Below are 22,951 nucleotides of genomic sequence, written 5' to 3'. Positions count from 1 at the left end.
CACTCGGAAACCACAACTAATCCAGAATGCTGCTGCCAGACTGGTGACTGGGAGCAGCCACTGGGACCACATAGCACCTGTCCTAAAAGGTCTTCTTTGGCTCCCAGTATATTTCCAAGAAGAATTCAAAGTGCTTGATGTTGACCTTTAAAACCCAAAATGGACTCAGCCCTGTATGCCTGAAGGAGCATCTCCACCCCCATTGTTCAGCTGAGGTCCAGCTCTGAAAGCCTTCTAGTGGTTCCGTCACTGCAAGAAGAGAGGAGAAGGCCTTCTCGGTAGTGGCACCCACCCTGTGGAACACCCTCCATCTTGGTCTCACTAATGTGGACCAAAAGAAAGCAGAGCAAGACGTTTTGCACCAGCTTGGCTGCAGGAGTTGCTGGAAGAAGGCAGTACAAGGCACCATCCAACCGTCTTAGGGCTCCACTCCAGATTCGTGTAGGGTTTACTCCTCAGCTTTTTACTTCTCCTGAAGATATCCCACGAGGCACTGGAGGTTTATGATTAGAATTTTCCTTCTCCTGCATAGGCTACATTCCCAGGTTGAGAAGCCCCATCTTCTTGGCCATTGCATCTGCTAGTGGTCTCATCCGCTCAATCTGCCGACGCCTGTCTTCACATGCAGGGAAAGTCCCTAAGTCACTGAGGGTTTGAGACCCATCTGCTACCCTCACCTGGTTTAGATGGCCAGTTGAAGCTGTTCCCAAGGTGTGGGACCACTGTCACATGCTGACAGCCTCTAGGAGCCATAGGTGAGAGCTGAGTGCAGGGTAGGGACCAAAGGTGGATAAACTACCCCAGATGGAGCATGGGTCCCCTGCGAGAGGTACTACCCCTTCTGCTAACACCCCATACACCCCATATCTACATGGATCTTTGCAATACACACAAGTTGGCTGCTTCATCCATGTTCAAATCGGCATTCACAAGCAGCACCATCAAGGTGGAGCTCTGGCTGGCAGGGCAACCCAATAACTCCTGGGTTCCCAAGATCCCTGTGGCCTTGAGATGCCCAACCTTTCTCCAAATCTGGACCTACCATCCTCAGTATGTATTTCTTTATGCCTGTGACTACTTTCACTGGTACACCCTGGCATCCTCCACTTTACCGTCACTGCCCAGGCACATACTGCCCCCCTCATGTTAGAATACCATTGTGTGCTGAGGAATGTGTTTTCAGGGAAACCACGTGCTGAAAGTCTGCCTTCATCCTGTTATGTGGTTCCATACTGGACTAGTCAATATGACGCCCTTTTTAGAAAGCTTAAGAGTTCCCATATAGAGACCATCATCAGTCATCCAATCTTTAGATAATTCTGAGCAGCAGTTTCCTTTTTTGCAGGCTTTGTTCTCAATAGCAGCTCGGGAAGAAAAGCCACATTTGCCTTCTTGGCAACTCGGCATTGATAATAAATATAATAATAATAATTTATTTATACCCCGCCCTTCCTGGTTTAAAAACAGGGCTCCGGGCAGCTAACAGCAAATATAAAACATTGATTAAAATGCGACTTAAAAACAGCATAAAACAGCACAGAATACAGCATAAAATGCAGTATCAATATCAATAAAATTCAAAAATTCAGGGGTCATGGGGGGGGGGGAAGAACCCCAGTCAGTAGACATCAAATGATCACCAGGGCTAACTGGCCAAGTTGGTCCTACTAGGGCCAGCAAGGAGACCAGGGAAGAATTTAAATATGGGGTCCCAGAAAGGGTTTCTTCATAGAAGAGGAAAGGAGGAAAGGGAATAGAGGATCAGGCTAATTCAAATTAAAGGCCAGGCGGAATAGCTCTGTCTTACAGGCCCTGCGGAAGGAGATCAAGTCCTGCAGGGCCCTAGTCTCGTGGGGCAGAGCATTCCACCAGGTCGAAGCCGTCACTGAAAAAGCCCTGGCCCTGGTGGAGGATAATCTGGCTTCCTTAGGGCCCGAGACCTTCAAGCTATTATTATTCATAGACCTTAGGGTCCTCTGTGGGACATACCAGGAGAGGCGGTCCCAAATGTTGCATTTCAGATGCAATTGATGAATTTCAGATTATGGCTTTGTGCAGAATGAGGTGGCTGTGGCCCAGTGACTAATTATATTAAAGGACTGCATTAGTAAATTATTTAGGGGCTGAAGTGTTTACCTCGGTATTATTAAAACCAGAGTGTCTACAAATAAGGCTTTGGCTCAGATGGATGTGACAGCTTCTCTGCAGATGGCATATCCAACCAAGAGTTTGTGTTCTAATGTGTGGTTAAGCTGTTTGTTACATTAAGAAAAGTGCATTTCTCTGCTGAGTGGCAGAAAATGCAGGCAGAGATAATTTATGTCTTGCTCAGCTTAGACACAACAGTCACAGCAATAAAAACAGAAAATGAACAGTGTTGCTTGCATGAGACTCTGCAATCGTGAATATTTATTCACAGGCTCAGGCATCAGTAATCAGAAACATCTTTTTTATTTTTCCCGTGCAGCAATTGTTGAAAATCCAGGAAGAATTAAACAATAAAAAGTCAGAACTTGAGCAAGCAAAAGAAGAGCACACGCACACCCAGACCATATTGAAAATTCTCCAGGACCAGGTGAGTGTGAGCCCTATTAGCGGAGTTGGGTTCGTTGTGCCTCGGTACTGAAAACCTGGCCCAGTAGCATTTGAAATTAGTGCAACACAGATTTCATTGTCTCTCTCTTGTTAATCACATACGATCCATGTCCTTACAGTTGTTTGCATATGTAACTGGTTTTAAAGGAGCACACAGTAGAGTTGAAGAAGACAGTGTCAAGGCATAATGGAGCCCTGCCTCTGTGGCAGCGGGAGATCTTTAATCTCATCCCTTGTAGCACATTTTCCTCTGCACAGATACCAGCAATGCCTGAGTGTTTTTCTATATGAAGACAAATGGATTTGGGGAAAGCGAAATATGCCGGAAAAGCAAACGTATTTCAAATAAAACAGCCATTTCTTTGAAGACCAGTAGCGGGTAAAATGAGTTTAGCATCTCCTGTCTCATTCATGCAGATGCATGCGTGCAGGAGAGTGAATCATGATGACAACAAAAGATCCCCAGTGTTTCTCTACACTTCCCCAACAGTGGCAGGAAGCAAGCCTCTTATAAACTTAAGGATTCTGTTGGAGACAGTTTTCTTTGATGCTGTATGATGCTGAAAAGCATGGTCCAGGGTGAGATAGTTAAGTCTGTAGTAAGGGGATAACCTAATGATTCTGGAATAAAGTATTGGACACAGTTACGTACAGTGGTACCTCGGGTTACAGACACTTCAGGTTACAGACTCCGCTAACCCAGAAATAGTACCTCAGGTTAAGAACTTTGCTTCAGGATGAGAACAGAAATTGCGTGGTGGCGGCAGTGGGAGGCCCCATTAGCTAAAGTGGTACCTCAGGTTAAAAACAGTTTCAGGTTAAGAACGGACTTCCACAACGAATTAAGTTCTTAACCTGAGGTACCACTGTACTATGTTCATGTGCTATATTGGTGTTGGAAGTTTAGAAGTGCTTATACAGTGGTGCCTCGCAAGACGAAATTAATTTGTTCCGCGAGTTTTTTCGTCTTGCGGTTTTTTTCCGTCTTGCGAAGCACGGTGTCGGAAAAGTTTTGGAAAAGCTTCAAAAATCACCAAAGTCTTCAAAAACCTCAAAAAAGGCTACCACACCGCGTGCTATGAGTTGCTCCTCGAAGTCAAGTCGCAACTGTATTAACGGTTTTAAGAAAAAGGAAACAAACTTGCAAGACGTTTCCGTCTTGCGAAGCAAGCCCATAGGGAAAATCGTCTTGCGAAGCAACTCAAAAAACCAAAAACCCTTTCGTTTTGCGAGTTTTCCGTCTTGCGAGGCATTCGTCTTGCGAGGTACCACTGTATTGTCAAGATTGCCATTGTCCATATTCTTTTCTCTCTCCAAGATGGTCAGACTAGCCAGGGAAGGGATAGCCTGCCATGTGTATAAATGTGTCTGCCCCACCCTAAATCTGGGTGACAGGTATTTTAAAAAACAAAAACAAAATGTGCCCCCTTCAGGCAGCTTCCACTAGTCTGGCCCACTTCCATTATCTGAGCCATGCCGGAAGAAAAATGTGTGGGGTGACAGGAGTCCAGGAAGGTACATTGTGGAAGAGAAAAGGTTCAGCACATTCCATTGTCAGTAATGGATCCCACCCACTGCTTTAGGGTAGGGATCAAATATGGCTGCCTGGTTCACAAAGACTCAACAGAAATCCCTCATTTTATGCTGGGAAGAGGTAGTCATTTGGAAAAGGTGTTTTGGCTAGCAATGAAAGGCAGCTGCGTCTTTGCAAGTTTGGTGCCAGAACTCAGTCTACTGATTACTTTCAGCATTTCAGAAGCCAAACAACGTTTACCTGGCAACCATGTCCCTTGCATGGAAGGCCCTCTATTTCCCAGCGTAAAATCCAACTCAAGTTTGTCCTGTCACCTTTCAAGCCCTTTGCTGCACACCTTAAACTTTTAGATGATACACTCTGTGATGTACAAGAAAGGTCCCACAATCAAAAATATTGTGATTTAATATCATCATCAATCTTTATTACAGTCCAGAGACCCAACAAATTGTTACAAAGCGATGCACAATTCATACAGCCTAGCTCCGGGTTAAACAAGCATTTTGTTCAAAAGATAGGGGTCATTGGTTCTTGCAACCACCGATAAAAACTTTGCAATTCTAATGTTCTAGCATTTGTCTGGTCTTCCAATAGGAACCTGACATAGTGAGCCTCTGATTTTCCCGGGAAAGGTACCAGCAAGGGTAAAATCCGTTCAGCCCTGGCTTGCTCGTATTTCGCACGGTGCAGCAAAATATGTTTTATGGAATCGATGTCTTGAGCACATGAGCAAAGTCTTTTCCTTTCCTTTCCTGAGATATTCCTTTCCTGAGATTTTCATGTTTTGCGTTCCAACCCCAGGGGGAAACACATGCCCATGTCCCTCCCCAGAGGAGAGGATGGCAGCCCCTAAACATTCTTCTACTGGCTTGTTAATCTGAGATCAATGTAAGTTGTTCGTTGCAGGTGTTGAAGTCTTAAGTGGGTCAACACAAATCTTGCCTGTTACAGGCACTGAACAACGTAACGAGAGCTCTGCAAGGTGTGTTGCCTATTTCCAAAGCTCGAGGAAAGAGACGACAGATTTTTTAAGACAGCAAGGAAGGCCAGAAACTGCACTTCCTCTAGGCAACCTCATTGCCTCACGATACAGCTGTGGTTTCAGGCAAGTTGTAATTGGTCAACTGAGAAATTGCCTGCATAGAAAAGGGCTGGGAATTAAACATTATGTCATTGTAGTTGGAGCCATTTTAACTGAAGCTGATAAAGCTTTGTAATTTTGGAATCTAATTGAAGTTAATTCATTCTTGATTATCGAGAGATTAAGCAGCTGCCTGAATAAAACAAGGGACCATGTTTGATAACTTGCCTTAATGACGCAGCCGAGGACTTTCACACGTGCTCTCAGCAAGGCTTAGTGGACTCTTGCAAAGATGCCGTTCCTAATACTGAAATCTGAGCATCTGCAGCAATGAACTTTCTATACTATCTAATATTCCACAGATTTAGGCAGGGGCATTCTTGCACATATTTAACTACAGGGTATGCAATATTTTTTAATTGCTATCCATTCATTCTCCTTGTTAAGGATCTCAATTGTTTTGTAATCTGTTGGTTAAAACCACATTCATTATACTATCCATTTGTTAGAATAAACAGTCTGGGGGTAAGTATTGATCCAGCACTGAAGTGCCTTTTCTTTTCTTTGGTTAATATGCCAGCTGGGACCTTTCTTGGATGGGGGCAGCTTAGCCAACTGTCTAGACTACTGCAATGCATTGTACATGGGGCCACCTATATAAATGGTCCAGAAACTGACATTGGTCCAGAACAGGGATTCAAGATTATTAACGTATTTTTCACTCTATAAGACGCACCAGACCACAAGGCTCACCTAGTTTTTGGAGGAGGAAAACAAGAAAAAAAATATTCTGAATCTCAGAAGCCAGAACAGCAAGAGGGATCACTGTGCAGTGAAAGCAGCAATCCCTCTTGCTGTTCTGGCTTCTGGGATAGCTGCGCAGCCTGCATTCGCTCCATAAGACGCACACACATTTCCCCTTACTTTTTAGGAGGGAAAAAGTGAGTCTTACAGAGCAAAATATACGGTAGCTGGAATGGGTGTTTTGACTATATGGCACTTGTGCTTTTTACCGGCACTGGCTCCCAGTCGATTACTGGACTGCCACCTAATTTAAGCCGCTGAAAAACCTTAAAGCCCTAAACAGCTTGAGACCAGGTTAGCTGAAAGGGCATGTTCTCCCATGTATACTTACCCAGACTTAATACTGTTTCTGGAGGCCCTGCAGAGGCAATCCTAATAGCCCCAAGATGGGCTGGACATTTTTAGTATGCAGACCTAGTGAAGCTGGTGGCTGAGAAGCATTTCTCCACTTCCGAATCCAGCACCAGTTTCCAAACTTCCTGAAACTGACCACTTGAGGACTGAGCAGGAGCTGCTAGCCCATCAGGTCACAAGGATGGCCTCCAGGAGAACTCTAACAGGATTTACCAGCTTATCTGGTAAGCTAATACACTGGAAGGAGGGCCCAGAAGCAGCTAGGGAGGCTGACCACCAATAATAATAATAATAATAATAATAATACCCCATCAAAACCATAATTATTTTTTTTGTCTCCACAGTTAAGAAAAACAACACCAAGGAGTTTGCAGAAACTCCTTGTATATAAGTATAATAATAAATAATAATAATAATAATAATAATAATAATAATAATAATTTTATTTATACCCCGCCCTCCCTGGCCAGAGCCAGGCAGCTAACACCAGTAAAATTACAGTAAAAACATAATGGGGGGGGGGACCAATTTAAAATACAGGTTAAAACGCAATTTAAAACGCAGCCTCATTTTAAAAGTAGCCCATAGATCAAAACCATAAGGGGAGGGAAGCATAAGGGTCAGACCGAGTCCAAACCAAAGGCCAGGCGGAACAGCTCTGTCTTGCAGGCCCTGCGGAAAGATGTCAAGTCCCACAGGGCCCTAGTCTCTTGTGACAGAGCGTTCCACCAAGTTAGGGCCAGTACTGAAAAGGCCCTGGCCCTAGTTGAGACCAATCTAACCACCTTGCGACCTGGGACCTCCAAAACGTTGTCATTTGTGGACCTTAAGGTCCTCCGCGGGGCATACCAGGAGAGGCGGTCCCGTAGGTATGTGGGTCCTAGATATTCTGCAGGATGGACAAGCAGCACTGGGAGAGGAAGAGGAGTGCAGGGGGAGCGCACCGCCCCCGGCAGCCCGATCCCAGTGCGGTGCCATCGCGGCTGGCCCCCCCGCCAACGCTGGGTGCCACACCCCCACCCCCGGGATGCATGCCAGCCCCGCCCCTGCCTGCTCTCCACCCCCTGGTGCCCGAGCATGAAGCTCCGTCACTGATTAGCAGTGGGTCTTCAGCCAACTAGAGAGAAAAACAACATACAAAATCACAGAATCGCCCTCATGCATGATCATTGGTCGTGCTGGTTGGGGCTGCTGGAGTCCAGTAACATCTGGAAGACCACAACATCCCCTACAGCAGCCCTGTTACCTTCCCTGAATAGCTACCCTGCTTCCGTGGTGTGGTGTTGCATTTTCTTTTATACAGTGGTACCTCGGGTTAAGAACTTAATTTGTTCCAGAGGTCCGTTCTTAACCAGAAACTGTTCTCAACCTTTAGCTAATAGGGCCTCCCGCTGCCGCACGATTTCTGTTCTCATCCTGAAGCAAAGTTCTTAACCCGAGGTACTATTTCTGGGTTAGCAGAGTCTGTAACCTGAAGCGTCTATAACCCGAAGTACCACTGTACTTAGAAAGATTTCCCTCTCTCGCTTTCTCTCTCAACGTCTTGTAGTCACATGGAATCTGAGAGATCATTCTGTTTGCAACCGTTCGGGATCTAAATGAGCTGCTCTTTCTTCCTGCAGATGCTCCCCTGAGAAAGAAGCCTATCATAGCACGTCAGCCTTTTGAACCAGCCAAAATATATTGCTCAAAAGTAATCATTAGCTAACTGCAATTTAGCAAGCAGCAACTTGCAACCACAGCAAAGTTTCAAATTAACAGCAACAGGAATGGAAAATGCAATCATTTATTACTCATAAAAGCCAATTTTACATACTTTTTATGCCCTGAGACTGCTTTCTAATCTTATTATTTAAAAAATAATGATCCTGTCTTAGAATTTGCTTCCTTTTATTGTTTTTATTTTCAGCTAACCTATTAGCTTCAAACTAGTTCCAGCAAAAGCTGAAACTATATGTTCCATCTGTTTTGCTCATTGGGAGCCTTATAAAAAGCAGTGCTCCAAATAAATCAACAATAAGTACATGAAATACTCCAGTAAAAATAATAATATTTTTTTTTTGTCTTCACAGTTAAAAAAAAACACCAAGGAGTTTGCAGAAACTAATGGTCGTGACGAATCTCAGGCAAATGTAGGTACAACTTTGTATTTCTTTGTCAAGATCCCATGCTTACTATTTGCACTCTGAAATAAAAGTACAGTGGTGTCTCGCAAGACGAAATTAATTCGTTCTGCGAGTTTTTTCATCTTGTGAATTTTTCGTCCTGCGAAGCACGGTTTCCCTGGGTATTAACGGTTTTAAGAAATAGGAAACAAACTTGCAAGACGTTTTCGTCTTGCGAAGCAAGCCCATAGGGAAATTCGTCTTGCGAAGCAACTCAAAAAACGAAAAACTCTTTCATCTTGCGAGTTTTTCGTCTTGCGAGGTACCACTGTAACTGCATTGAGCTAGGGAAATATCTGCCTTTCCTTGGAATCATAGGTTCACTTCCAAGCATGCTTATTTCAAGACAAATGAACTGAATTCCCCAATCTGCCTTTTGGAATTAACACGTCTCTGGTAAGAAATGCTGTCCTGCTTTGTAGCATTCATCACAACAAAGCTTTCTTGTTTTTCACTACTGAAAAATGTAGGGGACCTAGAAGAATTGTGAAGAATGGGAAACAAAACCTGCAGCTTTCAACAATGAGTTTTCAGAATCCTAAGGTTTGCTCTTTAATTCTCGCACCCCCCAAAGCAGCTTTCTAGACCTCATAGTAGCAGTGAAGTTTCAGGACCGAGTTACATTTTAATTATTCTGTTACGTTTTAACAATTTATATCTCATCTTTCACAACTTTCTGAGGGCAGCTTACAATAATGCAGTAAAAACAATAATATAGTAATGGAATACAGGCAAGAACACTTACGAATCTAAAACAACAAATGGCAGAGCAGAAAATGGCTTGTGGAAGCCATTGGGAGCAGAGAAGTGCTGGGATGTCTTCCCCTTCTCCATTCCAAATCCCTCTCCTCAAATCTACCTTTCCCAGGAAATGGATTGATTCTGTTACACATAGGTGCAACATGCAGTCCTACCCTTAAAATTGGTGTGCTAAAGACCCTGAGCTGAGTTGCTTGCCATCCGTACCTGATTTTCTGCGCAGGGGGATTCCTGCTTCCCGTTTCCTCCTTCAGCTGCTCCCCATGAGACAAGGACTGAGGAAAGCAAGAGTGAAGACGAGTGGCACTCTCTTCCAGGAGATCTGTCTGTGCTTGTGAGCAAGTCACAGATGAACATGATAGCTCTGCGGTAGCACCCACAATCCCTGAGGCAGACAGAAAATCTGGCCACCTCAAACCCTTCATCCTCTGCTTGTAGGGATGATGATGATGATGATGATGATGATGATGATGATGACATTTATACCCCCATCTGGCTGGGTTTCCCCAGCCACTCTGGGCAGCTCCCAACAGAATATTAAAAATAGAATCAAACATGAAAAACTTCCCTAAACAGGGCTACCTTCAGATGTCTTCTAAAAGTCAGATAGTTGTTTATTTCCTTGACATCTGATGGGAGGGCGTTCCACAGGGAGGGTGCCACTACCGAGAAGGCCCTCTGCCTGGTTCCCTGTAACCTCACTTCTCGCAAGGGAGGGAGCCCCCAGAAGGCCCTCGGAGCTGGACCTCAGTTTCCGGGCTGAACGATGGGAGTGGAGATGCTCCTTCAGGTCTTCCTTCATCTAGGAGCTGGGAAGAAGAGGGCTGTGGGCCTGGGGCACAATCTCTCTCCTGCTTAGCTCCACAGCATTTTCTGCTTTTGCACTCTAAAGAGAAATTGCTTTGTTGCAGATTTGGAAGTGGTTCCAGAGAACTATAACTGAGAAATAGGGGACATAGGCTCCAATAATAATATTAATAATAAATAATGCTGAAGGTTTCATTTGCTGCAGTAATGAGCATCATTGATGGATGAGAGCCCTGTAAAGAGCATTTCAAGATTAATACGTCTTCTAAAATGGTGGTTAGTTAATATGCAACAGTGACTTTTTGGGGGAAAGCTTTCAAAAGTACATTTATTACTAAGGAAAGTTTACAGTTCTTTTCCCCTTGAGGCTAGTCTCTAAATCTGAGCAGATCAAAATGCCCTGAGAGGGAAGGATTTGGTGGCTTGTGCTTGGTTATTAGTGGTCTCTGATGCATTTAATGGGATTAGTACCTATTTGATACAGTTGACAAGTTGGATTTAGCAAATACCCTCATATTCAGCGCAAGATCCATGTGGTGTTGGCAAAGAAATGCAGAGATGCCTGTCCCATATTTTAAAATATCTGTGAGAGGGTGTTACTTAAACTAGTATAAAGAAGTGCATTCCAGACAGGGCTGACAACCAAACTGTCATCGTGTGCACAACAAAGATGCACTGCAAGAAATGCTGATCTTTTAGCGTTGCTGTGCAGAAAATAATCCTCCTCAGGACCCGTGAAGCTCCTCCTAGCTTGGAGCTGGCCTTGGTAAGCATCTTTGCAGGGCAATCATCCTTGTTCCTTTTCCTGTTTTAAAAAATAAAATAAGATTCCAGGCAAATGAGGCAGGCTTCTTTAGAGAAGCACATAGTTGCCAGGGGAGATGCTATTGCCCTTTCATTTCTGCTGGAACGATTTGCTCCATTACCCTACCCCAAGTCTAGGCAAAGTGGAAAGGGAAATGGTTTGTATGTCCTTCCCTTGTTTGGTGGTTGTTTGGTGCTGAGAGCCAGCAGAGCAACATCTCAGAGCAGGCAAATCTAAAAAAATGTAGTATAAACAACTGGGAAACACTGGCCTGCGAGCACTCCAGTTGGAGAACAGCCTTTACCAAAGGTGTCATGGGCTTTGAAGACACTCAAACTCAGGACGCAAAGGAGAAATGTGCTAAGAGGAAGGCACGCCTCGCAAATCCACACCGTGATCAACTCCCGCCTGGAAACCAATGTCCCCACTGTGGAAGGACGTGTGGATCCAGATTTGGCCTCCACAGTCACTTATGGACTCACTGTTAAAACTGTGTTTATGGAAGACAATCTTACTCGGCTACGAGTGATCACCAAAGAAGAAGAAGCTCCCCAGATATTGTTGGATCCCAGTCTTCCTCAGTCACAACCAACATGGCCATTCGGGCCATTGGGACAGTATGAGAGGCCACCTTGACTGAGAGGATTTTAGTATATAGCAAAGGGCTGTGGGTACAGGAAGTTCTGCCTCTTTCTCTTCTTGCCTTTGGTGCCAGAGTTTTTCATTTGATATGAAAATCCTTCATCTAGACTATTTCATGCTCTATTTGTTTTGTTTCATGATCAATTTTGACATCTGTAGTTTTAGATTAGAGTGTTGTGGTGGTTCTGGTTCCCCGTGATGAGAGACAAGGAACAGATAAAAGAATAATAAGCTTTTATGTACAAGATGGTCCAGCACGGTCGTCATCTGGCAGGTCGGGAGCCCCTAGTGCGTCACGGCCTGATCCACGGAGGGTCACAACAGCAGCACTACCACCATGCAAATACATGGGGAAATATTGAGAAATGAGTCCCCTAAATGCACGTTTGGATTAAAAGGGGGTCCTGAGTTTTAAAAAGGTTGAGGAATACTGTAGTAAAGAAAAGAGGAATCTTTGAATCTCTGTATTAGGGTTAGGGTTAGGGTCCCTTCACGGCCTAGGACCCTCGTACCTACGGGACTGCCTCTCCCGGTATGCCCCACAGAGAGCCTCAAGGTCCATAAATAGCAACACCCTAGAGGTCCCGGGCCCTAAGAAAGTTAGATTAGCTTCAACCAGAGCCAGGGACTTTTCAACACTGGCTCCGGCTTGGTGGAACGCTCTGCCTCATGAGACCAGGGCCCTGCAGGATCTGATTTCTTTCTGCAGGGCCTGTAAGGCCTTTGGCTTGGAGCCAATTTGATTCCCTCCCCCTCTTTCTTTTTCCTTTTTCCTTTCTCCTCCTATGATGAGGCTGCATTTTAATATTTTAATGTTTCAATATTTTAATTGTTGTATTTTAATCTTGTTTTTAAGTTGTATTCATTCAACTTGTTTTTATTATTGCTTGTTAGCCGCCCTGAGCCCGGCCTTGGCTGGGGAGGGCGGGGTATAAATTATTATTATTACTATTATTATTATTATTATTATTTCTACCTTCATTTTCACACCACAGGTTCTAGCAAGGTGGAACATTGATAAGGCAAAACTAAAATGTTAGCTAGTTTGAGAGTAATTTCTAAAACACGCTAGGTAAAAATGTGGAGGCTCTGGCAATGATCATGGTTTGTTCTCAGAGAAGCCACATGATGAATTAAGTCAATCTGGACATGAGCTGTTGTGTTGAAGGCTTTGATCCAGTCGGCTCACGTTGTGACCCATCGAGCCCAACACTGCCCAGCAGCCATATAGGTAAAGGTAAAGGGACCCCTGACCATTAGGTCCAGTTGCGGACGACTCTGGGGTTGTGGCGCTCATCTCACTTTATTGGCCGAGGGAGCCAGCATACAGCTTCCGGGTCATGTGGCCAGTAGGACTAAGCCGCTTCTGGCGAACCAGAGCAGCGCACGGAAATGCTGTTTACCTTCCCACCGGAGTGGTACCTATTTATCTACTTGCACTTTGACGTGTTTTCGAACTGCTAAGTTGGCAGGAGCAGGGACCGAGCAACGGGAGCTCACCCCGTCGCGGGGATTCGAACCACCGACCTTCTGATCGGCAAGTCCTAGGCTCTGTGGTTTAACTCACAGCGCCACCCGCGTCCCATATAGTGACTGGCAAAATGCTTAACTACTGCCATGTTCTTTGCAGGCCAAGCTGGGGGGGAAGGGGTGTTGCAACTTTGATGTAGTGAATTGAGCAGAACGGAAGGCAAGAGGTGGGGGGGGGGCACTGAATTTTGGCCTTGCACAGGGTGCCACTGAAATTTGAGACCCAACTCTGCCCCTGTTCCTCTTACAGCCACACCAGTTTCTTTAGATGCCTCCCACTTTTCTTTCTTGTGTCCATTTGGGCCTTCGATACTTCACCTTTAATAAACTCCCACTCATCTTGGACTGCCTTTTCTTTATTTCTGACCACATTGGGATAGCCTGTGTTCGGGCAATATTTTTTACAATGCAGTCTATAAATTAGAGATTTATAGAGATGTCTGTAAATTAGAGATTTCCTGCCCTTTTATAGGACTACAGTTCCCAAGATGCTGTAAACAGGAACCTTGCAAGCTAAGGAAGTTTCAAAACTGGTTTGTTTTTTTAGTGTAATATAGACTATCCTAGACATCAACATTGATTTCTTCTTAACCTGTTAATTCTGTCGTTACATATATGAGCCATTTTCTTGCAGAAACAAGCTTTTAGTAAATGCCTTTTCTTAACTGAATGCTTTTCAAACAGAGGTGCTATAGTTAATTCAGTTTGTTATGGAATTCTGAAGCTATGACCATCTCTACAAATACAGGGGCTTCAGTGTTTGGGGCGGGGGGAAGCCCATATTATCTCTGCAGCAAAGGGAGCAAAGACAGATGACAGATAGGTTCCCTTGAACAACTCTTATTTATTTTAATGGTGTGCAAAAGAACTTCCCGGTGGATTGGGCTCCGAGTATGGTAATGCTGCGTCCGTGAGCAGCAGAGCAACAGGAATGGGGTTCTTTGCTTGCCTCTGCTGCGTATTATTCATAACAGAGCAAGAATAACTTAAGTTCAAGGCTCTGCCTGACAGTTGTGAAGCTATTTCACGAATGGCTGGCCAGGTGCATATGGAAATATTGGTTCCAGCTAGCTGCTTTTCACATCGTTCGAAGCAGCCTCTCACCCGTTGCCTTCTGCAGCAAGGAAAGCTAAACAGAAGGGGACTCTCAGGCCTCCTGGAGTGGATCTCAAGCCCCTGCGATGTTGATCTGCTGGCATGTCTGAGCCAGTAACCAACCCCCCAAACAGCACATGTAGGAGAAATTGCAAAGCACAACGGCCGGGTCACGTTGGTGCTGACCTTTAAAGCCCTAAATGGCCTCGGTCCTGTATACCTGAAGGAGCGTCTCCACCCCCATCATTCTGCCCGGACGCTGAGGTCCAGCGCCGAGGGCCTTCTGGGGGTTCCCTCACTGCGAGAAGCCAAGTTACAGGGAACCAGGCAGAGGGCCTTCTCGGTAGTGGCGCCTTCCCTGTGGAACGCCCTCCCACCAGATGTCAAGTCAATAAACAACTATTTTACTTTTAAAAGACAACTGAAGACAGCCCTGTTTAGGGAAGCTTTTAATGTCTGATGCTGTATTGTTTTTAATATTCAGTTGGAAGCAGCCCAGAGTGGCTGGGGAAACCCAGCCAGATGGGTGGGATATCAATAAATTATCATTTGCCCGACAATAAATGCTGGAAATGTAAAGAAACTGAAGGTACATTCTTTCACCTTTGGTGGACGTGCCCAAGGATTAAGGCTTTCTGGGAAATGATATATAATGAACTGAAAAAGGTATTTAAATATACCTTCTTGAAGAAACCAGAGGCCTTTCTTCTGGGCATTGTCGGCCAATTGGTGCCAAAGAAGGACAGAACTTTTTTTATGTATGCCACAACAGCAGCAAGAATACTCATTGCAAAGTATTGGAAGACACAAGATCTACCCACTTTGGAAGAATGGCAGATGAAGGTGATGGACTATATGGAATTGGCAGAAATGACTGGCAGAATCCGAGACCAGGGAGAAGAGTTGGTGGAAGAAGATTGGAAGAAATTTAAAGACTATTTACAGAAATATTGTAAAATTAATGAATGATAGAATGATGTTGGATAGTAATTAAGTGGTTTTCAGCTGTAATGTTCTAAGAGAATATGAAAAAAGGGTTATAAATGGGTTAAAATCTAATGGTAAGGATTTGCTGAACCAATAAATTGAAGTGGAATACAAAAAAGGGAGGTATGAGGAGGTCCGGGAAACAAGCTAAAGGAAAATAAGTAACGGAAAATATGTGTGTTTTTAACTGTTTTTATTTTGTATTTTTCTTTTTTCTTTTTCATTTTCATTGTAATATTTCAAAAAATCTTAATAAATATCTTATAAAAATAAATAAATAAATTATTACTATTATTATTATTATTATTACTGCTACTTCATACTCCATTTGAGGATGGCTTGGCTGCAGTTTCTCCTTGTTCTTAGTGTAGCTCCAGTTGCAGCTGCTTAAGCCAGGGGTGCAGATCATCTGGCCCATAGGTCAGTCTTGGCCTGCTAGGCAGTCCAATTTGACCTGCAAGGCTATTTTCCCCAAACCATGCTCACCAGTCTATCAGCTGATGACACAGGTGACATCAGCGGATGGGGGCAATGCAGGGTTCCTGCATTGGCTGTACACACCTGTTGCCTCAGCCAAGGCAGCAGGATTTCAGGGTGGATAATAATCTGCATTGTTTTGCTGCTGCAAGAGCAATGCATGAGACAAATTGAATTACATTATTTTTACTTGCCTTGATTGTGAAATCATCCATGGTAATCTTGAGGTCTTAGCTAAATTTGCTGAGGAAGGTAGCAAATCCTAAAGAGACAATTACACAATCTGGACCTTTTCCTTCCTCACCTCCAAGAAAGAAAAAGAAGAAGAGACAAAGCTGACCTAGTTTGCAGTTGGGAACAGAGAGCTTCCAGAAACAGATCAATAACTTATAATTATCTTTCCTGTAGTTGTAAATTAAAGTAATGACCTTTTTTATTGAGATGAAAAATGCCAGCAATACTTATTGAAATGGATAAATCCTACATAAGCACCTCTTTTATTTAGTTTTGTTTGTAAACTTTATAGGAAATCAATGTGTTGACGGTACCAGTGGTCAGCCAAGACAGAGAAAAAAATCCTGAGAAGCGAAGCCAGCCACTAAAATCAGAAAAAGAGGCCCTGTTGATAGGTAAGGTGACCTGGGCGCCATTTCTGAATCATAACATCGCCTGCAGCAAACCAGGGGTGGCTGTGCAGGAATTAGCGGCCTTGAAACCGTGTCTTATTGTGTGAGAGACAAAGAATGTCAATGTGACCAGATACATTTGGTGAATAACACTGCAAATGAAAGCATCGTTGCAACATTAAGCATAAGTGTAAAAGAATTAGATCAGTAGAAATGGCACAATCAGTGCAGAGGTTGCAGGCGTGTCCTAATAGTTTGATTCACCCATTGCTTTTTTAAAAAGGATAAGTATACCCTGCAGCAGCAGCAGTTCAGGTTTCAGTGCAGACTGGGCAATTGAAAAATGACAGCAGAATAGTTTTGCTTCCTTCTTTCCTTTCCTTTCCTTTCTTTCTGCGTATACCCTTTGACTTCTCAAACGCAACCTGTCCCTGGCTCTTTTAGATTTTAAAAAAGGTGGGTTAAGAACCACAAAATGCTTGTGCATACCTAAAACTTGTTCTACTGACTCTATTAGGTAAAGGTAAAGGGACCCCTGACCATTAGGTCCAGTTGCGGCTGACTCTGGGGTTGTGGCGCTCATCTCGCTTTACTGGCCGAGGGAGCCATCTCGCTTTACTGGCCGACAGCTTCCGGGTCATGTGGCCAGCATGACTAAGCTGCTTCTGGCGAACCAGAGCAGTGCACGGAAACGCCGTTTACCTTCCCACCGGAGCAGTACCTATTAATCTACTTGCACTTTGATGTGCTTTCGAACTGCTAGGTTGGCAGGAGCAGGGACTGAGCAACGGGAGCTCACCTCGTCGCGGGGATTCGAACCGCCGACCTTCCAATCGGCAAGTCCTAGTCTCTGTGATTTAACCCACAGCGCCACCCGCGTCCCACTGACTCTGTGCTCAATAGTTGAGGTCCTCTCTCCTCTTCACCAACTTGCCCGTACAACATCCCTTTGTATGTCCTCAGCAGTTTGGAGCCAGACAGAATAGATGCACATGCATTTACAAGAAATCAAGAAGAAAACCAGTTTGTGTCAGAGAGATCCCAGTGTTTTGGCCACAGAACCAAATGCCAGATAATTTAGGAAGAGTAGCCATTTTAGTCTGAGGCAACATAATCTGGCGGCACCTAAAAGATGCAGCTAGTTTTTATGTGGACTGAGTTCGTTTCATTTGATATGGAGAAAGAAAAAGGCAGGGAGAGGAACTCTCTGGACAAAAGCAAACACTACCAGCTTCTTCTGGTAAGATGTGGTTCTTTTTTCTTTTTCTTTCTTTTTACTAAGGAATAAGTAATACAAATAAGACAGACAAAATGGGTAGTTTTAAAATGGAAAAATAGAAACCCGCCTGGAAAAAATGTTTCTGTTTGCCCACTAATCTGGATTAAACACAATCCATGCTGAAATTATTAGAGCAATTCAAGACAGTGCAATTTTGGATGCATTTGGTATCCAACATTTTCATGACAAGAACAACTGAAGAAGAAAATGCGCAATATTCTCATTTCCATGCCTACAATTTTTTATTGGCAAATTAAGCATTAAACTGAGAGCTGAAACAAATGCTTCCAGAAAGTATTTGCTGTGAAATCTTCCCCTTCATCTTGGTCAGCTGGTTGGGAACCGTAGTCATTGTTGAAAAGTGAGTGATTGCTTTTAAATGTGGTCGTCCTAATTGTTTAGCAAATATAAGTGACCTAATTTTCGTAAGAAGCAGGCATGGTCATATGCAAACCTTATTTTGTTTTGCCATGTTCTGTTTGGCCTAAGGAAATGTTCAAGTTTTGTGTTTCTTTTAATACAGGTATCATCTCTACCTTCCTTCACGTCCATCCTTTTGGAGCTAATATAGAATATCTTTGGTCTTATATGCAGCAGTTGGATTCCAGGGTAAATTGAATTCACTATTATCAGTTTTGGGGTTATAGAAATATAAGATTGCGTGTAACTGTGTGGAGCAGATGCAGGACAGAGGCAGAAATCCTAGCCATTCTTGATCAAAGAACTGTCCAAAAGATGTATTGAGTCCCATTCGCTACTGTTTTTGCTTTAAAAGCAAATTGATTAATGGGCATCCTTACATACATAGCCAGGAGACCATTAAGATGATTCAATCTGTCTACACAGTCCAGCCAAACATTTGTCACAGCTGCCCAGTGAACTTGACCCTAGGCCAGGGGCCTGCAACCTTTAAGACAAAAAGAGCCACTTCGACCCGTTTCCAAAGGAAAAAAAACTGGGAGCCGCAAAACTCGTCATTATAAAAATAACTTTTTTGTCACTTTTTATTATTATTTCTTTGTTTGACCCCTCAGAATTACTCCTCCTCATAGAAATAAACGTTAAATTAACAAGTTACCTTTTTTTGTGTGTGTGTTCTTCACTCCCCTTCAAAACAGTGACCAGCGTACATGCCCCTTACAATGTAGCGGCTGGGCGGGCGGGAAGGTGACGTCGGGACAGTGCGTGACTAACGCACGCACCGCCCCCATGCGACGTCACAGCCAGTACAGCGCCCGCCACAGTGGGGAGTGTTGGGGCGCACAATGCGCCTCCTTCCCTCGCTAGTATCTGCCCCGGAGCCGCGGCAAAGGTGTAAAAGAGCCACATGCGGCTCTGGAGGGGTTGCAGACCCCTGCCCTAGGGGGATGAGCCACGCTACCTGCTGAAGGGAAGGGAGAAACCCCCCAGCAGCTGCCTCTCCCAGTCTTGCCATTTTGCCACCATCCGTTTTAACAGGAGTAGCCAACATGGTGCCATGCTGATGCTATGAAGCACAACTCCCATCAGTTTCAGCCAGCATGGGCAATTCTCAGGGGTTGTGGGAGTTGTGGTCCAAAGCAATTGGATGGCACCATGTTGGCTAGTCCTGTTAGACTCAAGTCAGGTAAGATTTGACTACCAAAAGTGTTACCAGGATATCTGTGGCTCCACTCCCTTCAGACACCAACCTAATTTAGATATGTGCTTCCAAGCAGGAATAGCTTTCCCCACTGTTACCATGACAGGGATTTTAAACCCATCCCTAGTTCATTCACAGATGAATGCCAAGTAAGCCAGTGTGGTGTAGTGGTTCAGAGTCTCGTAATCTGGTGAACCAGGTTCGCTTCCCCGCTCCTCCACCTGCAGCTGCTGGGTGACCTTGGGCCAGTCACACTTCTCTGAAGTCTCTCAGCCTCACTCACCTCACAGAGTGTTTGTTGTGGGGGAGGAAGGGAAAGGAGAATGTTAGCCGCTTTGAGACTCCTTAGGGTAGTGATAAAGCGGGATATCAAATCCAAACTCTTCTTCTTCCCTGCACTGTTTGCTTCTGTTGTGATGGGTGCAAAATATGTTCATTTCACAACAAAATAGAAGTGGAGGTGCGGCCATTAAGCCCTGGCAGAACCGGCAAATGTCACAAAAGCTTTTGAACAGTGTTCTCCTGCCGGGAATCTCTGAGCGTTCAGGCTAGGACAGCCAGAAAAAGGTTCCCATGTGTCAGAGGCAGCAAACGTGGCTACAAGGTCCCTTTCAACCTTACTCAAAATTAAGGTGTAATGCACCAGAGTAATATCTGCGCTGGGTGATTTGCAGAACTGCCCACCTCTCTGCACGAATTCTTCCGAGGGCATTCAAGGAGGGCAGATGAGAGAATGTCAGTGATGCAAGCAGAGCTCTGCCTCAGCCATTATGACAAGGGTCCCCAACTTCTCTGGGTTCAGGCGTACCTGGAAACCTATGAATTGTGACGGCGATATATCTAATTTGAGCCACACAAAGGGCAGTCCTGTTCTCAAGTTGCCACCCTCTGGACCTCTTGAGAAGGTACATGGAGAAGGGCCTCAGATGACGATTGTAGAGTCTGGGTGGGTGCAGTTCTGCTGCTCTTAGCTGCCCAAAGGTACTTAATATCTTAAACTATTTTGCCTGTTCTCCCAAACACACCTGGCCAGTGGTGGGAGCAGCCAACAGCAACTTGTAGAGAGAAGAGAGGAGGGAAGTCCGTTCCTCACCATGACCACCACCACCACCTGAAAGGCGCAGTGGCCTTTGCAATTTGTATTCTTCCCAAGACTACTGCAAATGTTTTCATCTGAGCTGCGGGGAAGACTTTGGGGGCTTCAACCCTTGCCTCTTGTCTGAGGCCGGTTTTCATGACCTCCAAAGTTCTCATTCAGACCTGTCTCAAGAGCGTTCTGTAGACATCTCCTAAGAGAAATACAAGAGACAGCCCTTAATTACTGGGTGGGGGAGACTTATCAATTAATGGCATAAATTGCCCTAGACAAATGATCATGAGAACCCACCCCTGGCAGAATCTGAGCATATTCATCAATTACTTGAGATCACAAGTGTTTGCTGTGTTTTCTTCCTTTTCCTAGATCTCTGCAAACGAAATAGAAATGCTTTTGATGAGGCTTCCACGCATGTTTAAGCAGGAGTTTTCTGGAGTAGGAGCAACACTGGAGAAGAGATGGAAGTTCTGTGCCTTTGAAGGAATTAAGACAACTTGACTGTGGACGGGAATGGAACTGTGTCGGGGGGAGAATGGGGGGCATGGCAGGGGCGAGCGGAAGTATTAAGGGGCAACCCTTAGGTTTGGCATACACCTTCCCAGAGTGCTCCAAGCCTGGTTTTAGTTGCATTTGTGATGTCCTCTTGTGAAAATGTAGTTGTGTGCCAGTTCCAATAAAAAAGGGGAGGGGGGAACAAGACTTCTGAAATGTGACAGTTCTGTTTCCTATGAAAACTCAAAATTAGCTCACTGAGCAAATGAGAAGAATTTTCGGTTACTAAGCTCAGCGACATAAATGTAATATGTAGTAGATCTTCCTCAAGTTCCATTCCTGAGAGTCTTTCTGTTTAGTAAGAATACAAAAGTGATTTCACAGTAAGAGAAAGTATACCAAAAGCAAACTTGAAAATGTGTCTCAACGGTTATTGTATTTTGTAAATTAAGTTATCTCCTGTACCAGGGACTTTTGCCTTATTGCTAGAGGCCTGAAAAAAATATGTGATTGGATTCCTTGAGAATGCTTTATCCAAAATATTATTTTTCTATTGTAACTATTCTCCGTTCTAAGTTCATTTAACATAGATTGCATATCGATTTTCATAAACATGTAAATAACGGAGGAAGTCAGTGTTATTGTATTGTATTTGGTATGTAACATTCAGGGTTATTGCATCCAAAAATAAGTATCCAGTTGCATTACTGTTATGGATTTTATAGCAAATATATTAATTTTTCCCAATAAATAGGACTTCTACCATAATGGCCTTTTCACGAGCTGTTATTTGATCCCATCTTATTAAAAATCCCAGTTCAGCGTAATACCATTGCTGCCTTCTGCTGTAGATCCCATTCATTCTGCTGCTGTGCATTAGACGTCTGCGTTCTAGTAGGGACAGAATAAAGTAATGTGAGACTGGATCCGGGGACTGAGAATGGTCACCAAAGGAGCCTTTCACATTACCTATTTTTTGCTGAACTGAACAAATTCTATCTTATCTATCATCCATCAGTCATTCAATTTATATGCTGCCCTTCATCCGAGGATTACAGGGCAATTTACAGCATAGAAACACACAAATACATAACATAATAACAGGACAGTAACCTGCCCGTCCCCACAGTTTAAAAGGCCATATATGGTTTAATCAGCCAAATACCTATGTTGCCTTAAAACTTCAACATCCAGATTTCCTTTTTAACTTAAAAAAAACACAATATGAAGCATATACCGTATTTTTTGCTCTATAAGACGCACCAGACCACAAGACGCACCGAGTTTTTGGAGGAGGAAAACAAGAAAAAAAAATATTCTGAATCTCAGAAGCCAGAACAGCAAGAGGGATCGCTACGCAGTGAAAGCAGCAATCCCTCTTGCTGTTCTGGCTTCTGGGATAGCTGTGCAGCCTGCATTCGCTCCATAAGACGCACACACATTCCCCCTTACTTTTTAGGAGGGAAAAAATGAGTCTTATAGAGCAAAAAATACGGTACATTGCCACATTATGCAGGATACCTAGAAGACCATCAATAGTTGTTTATAGCCTTTTCAAAGTAGGCTAAAGAAATATATTTGTTGTCTTAAAGTAAGAATTGTCTTTTTCTGAAAGCATAGTGTATTAGAATATTCTATTCAGGGAACGGCCTTCAGAGAGAGAGAAAGAGAGAGTGATGTCTCACTGAAAGGTAGAACCTTGTTTTGCAAAAATAATTAGAAGTGAAAGACCCCCCTTCCCTCAGTGGATTATAACAAAAGGATCGTTACAAAAGGTCTGCAAACATGTTTGTTTATGGTAATTTCCATGCTATAATTATAGGGAACAACTTATGATAGCCAGTTACACCGGTTTCTCGTTGCAATTATGACAGTAGAGGGATGTGTTAGTTTCTATTTTGAAAAATGTCCATATGGAAAATTTACTGCATTTTGGCCTCACACATTTGGAAACACCTGCATGTGACATCCCCACAACTGGACTCGGCTCATTATTTCTTATTTTAATCAGCAAAGGGAGGGGACTATGTTTCAGTGGCAAGAGACAGCAAAAAAATTTACACTACAGGCATATTTGCTGAAATGATGCCAGGTGGTAGCTGAGAATCAGCAGAAGAGTGACGGTGTTTTCATTTTCTTTTTTTTCCTTTTTTGGCAATGTGCAGTTTGGAAGCTGAAGTCTTATTTGTGTGCAGAACATGT

At 43.9% G+C, this 22,951-nt stretch overlaps 1 protein-coding gene across 8 annotated transcripts in view; it reads left to right on the top strand.

The window, feature by feature from the left end:
- ENOX1 (ecto-NOX disulfide-thiol exchanger 1) overlaps positions 1 to 21,517 on the top strand; it is a 276,495-nt gene extending 254,978 nt beyond the window's left edge. For all 8 annotated transcript variants that reach the window (XM_081014835.1, XM_081014832.1, XM_081014836.1 and 5 more), the window contains 5 exons: positions 2,468 to 2,575; positions 8,441 to 8,500; positions 16,162 to 16,264; positions 18,064 to 18,149; positions 20,624 to 21,517. In XM_081014835.1, coding sequence (XP_080870961.1) covers positions 2,468 to 2,575; positions 8,441 to 8,500; positions 16,162 to 16,264; positions 18,064 to 18,149; positions 20,624 to 20,755 — 489 coding nt within the window. In that variant the 3' untranslated portion in view covers positions 20,756 to 21,517. The remainder of the gene's footprint in view (positions 1 to 2,467; positions 2,576 to 8,440; positions 8,501 to 16,161; positions 16,265 to 18,063; positions 18,150 to 20,623) is intronic.
- The last annotated feature ends 1,434 nt before the right edge of the window (positions 21,518 to 22,951 follow it).

This window comes from Podarcis pityusensis (assembly GCF_964106645.2).
Source record: "Podarcis pityusensis genome assembly, chromosome: 7".
Lineage (NCBI taxonomy): Eukaryota > Metazoa > Chordata > Lepidosauria > Squamata > Lacertidae > Podarcis > Podarcis pityusensis.
The sequence above is the reverse complement of the archived record's forward strand: the minus strand, read 5'-3'. Positions and strand labels throughout refer to the sequence as shown.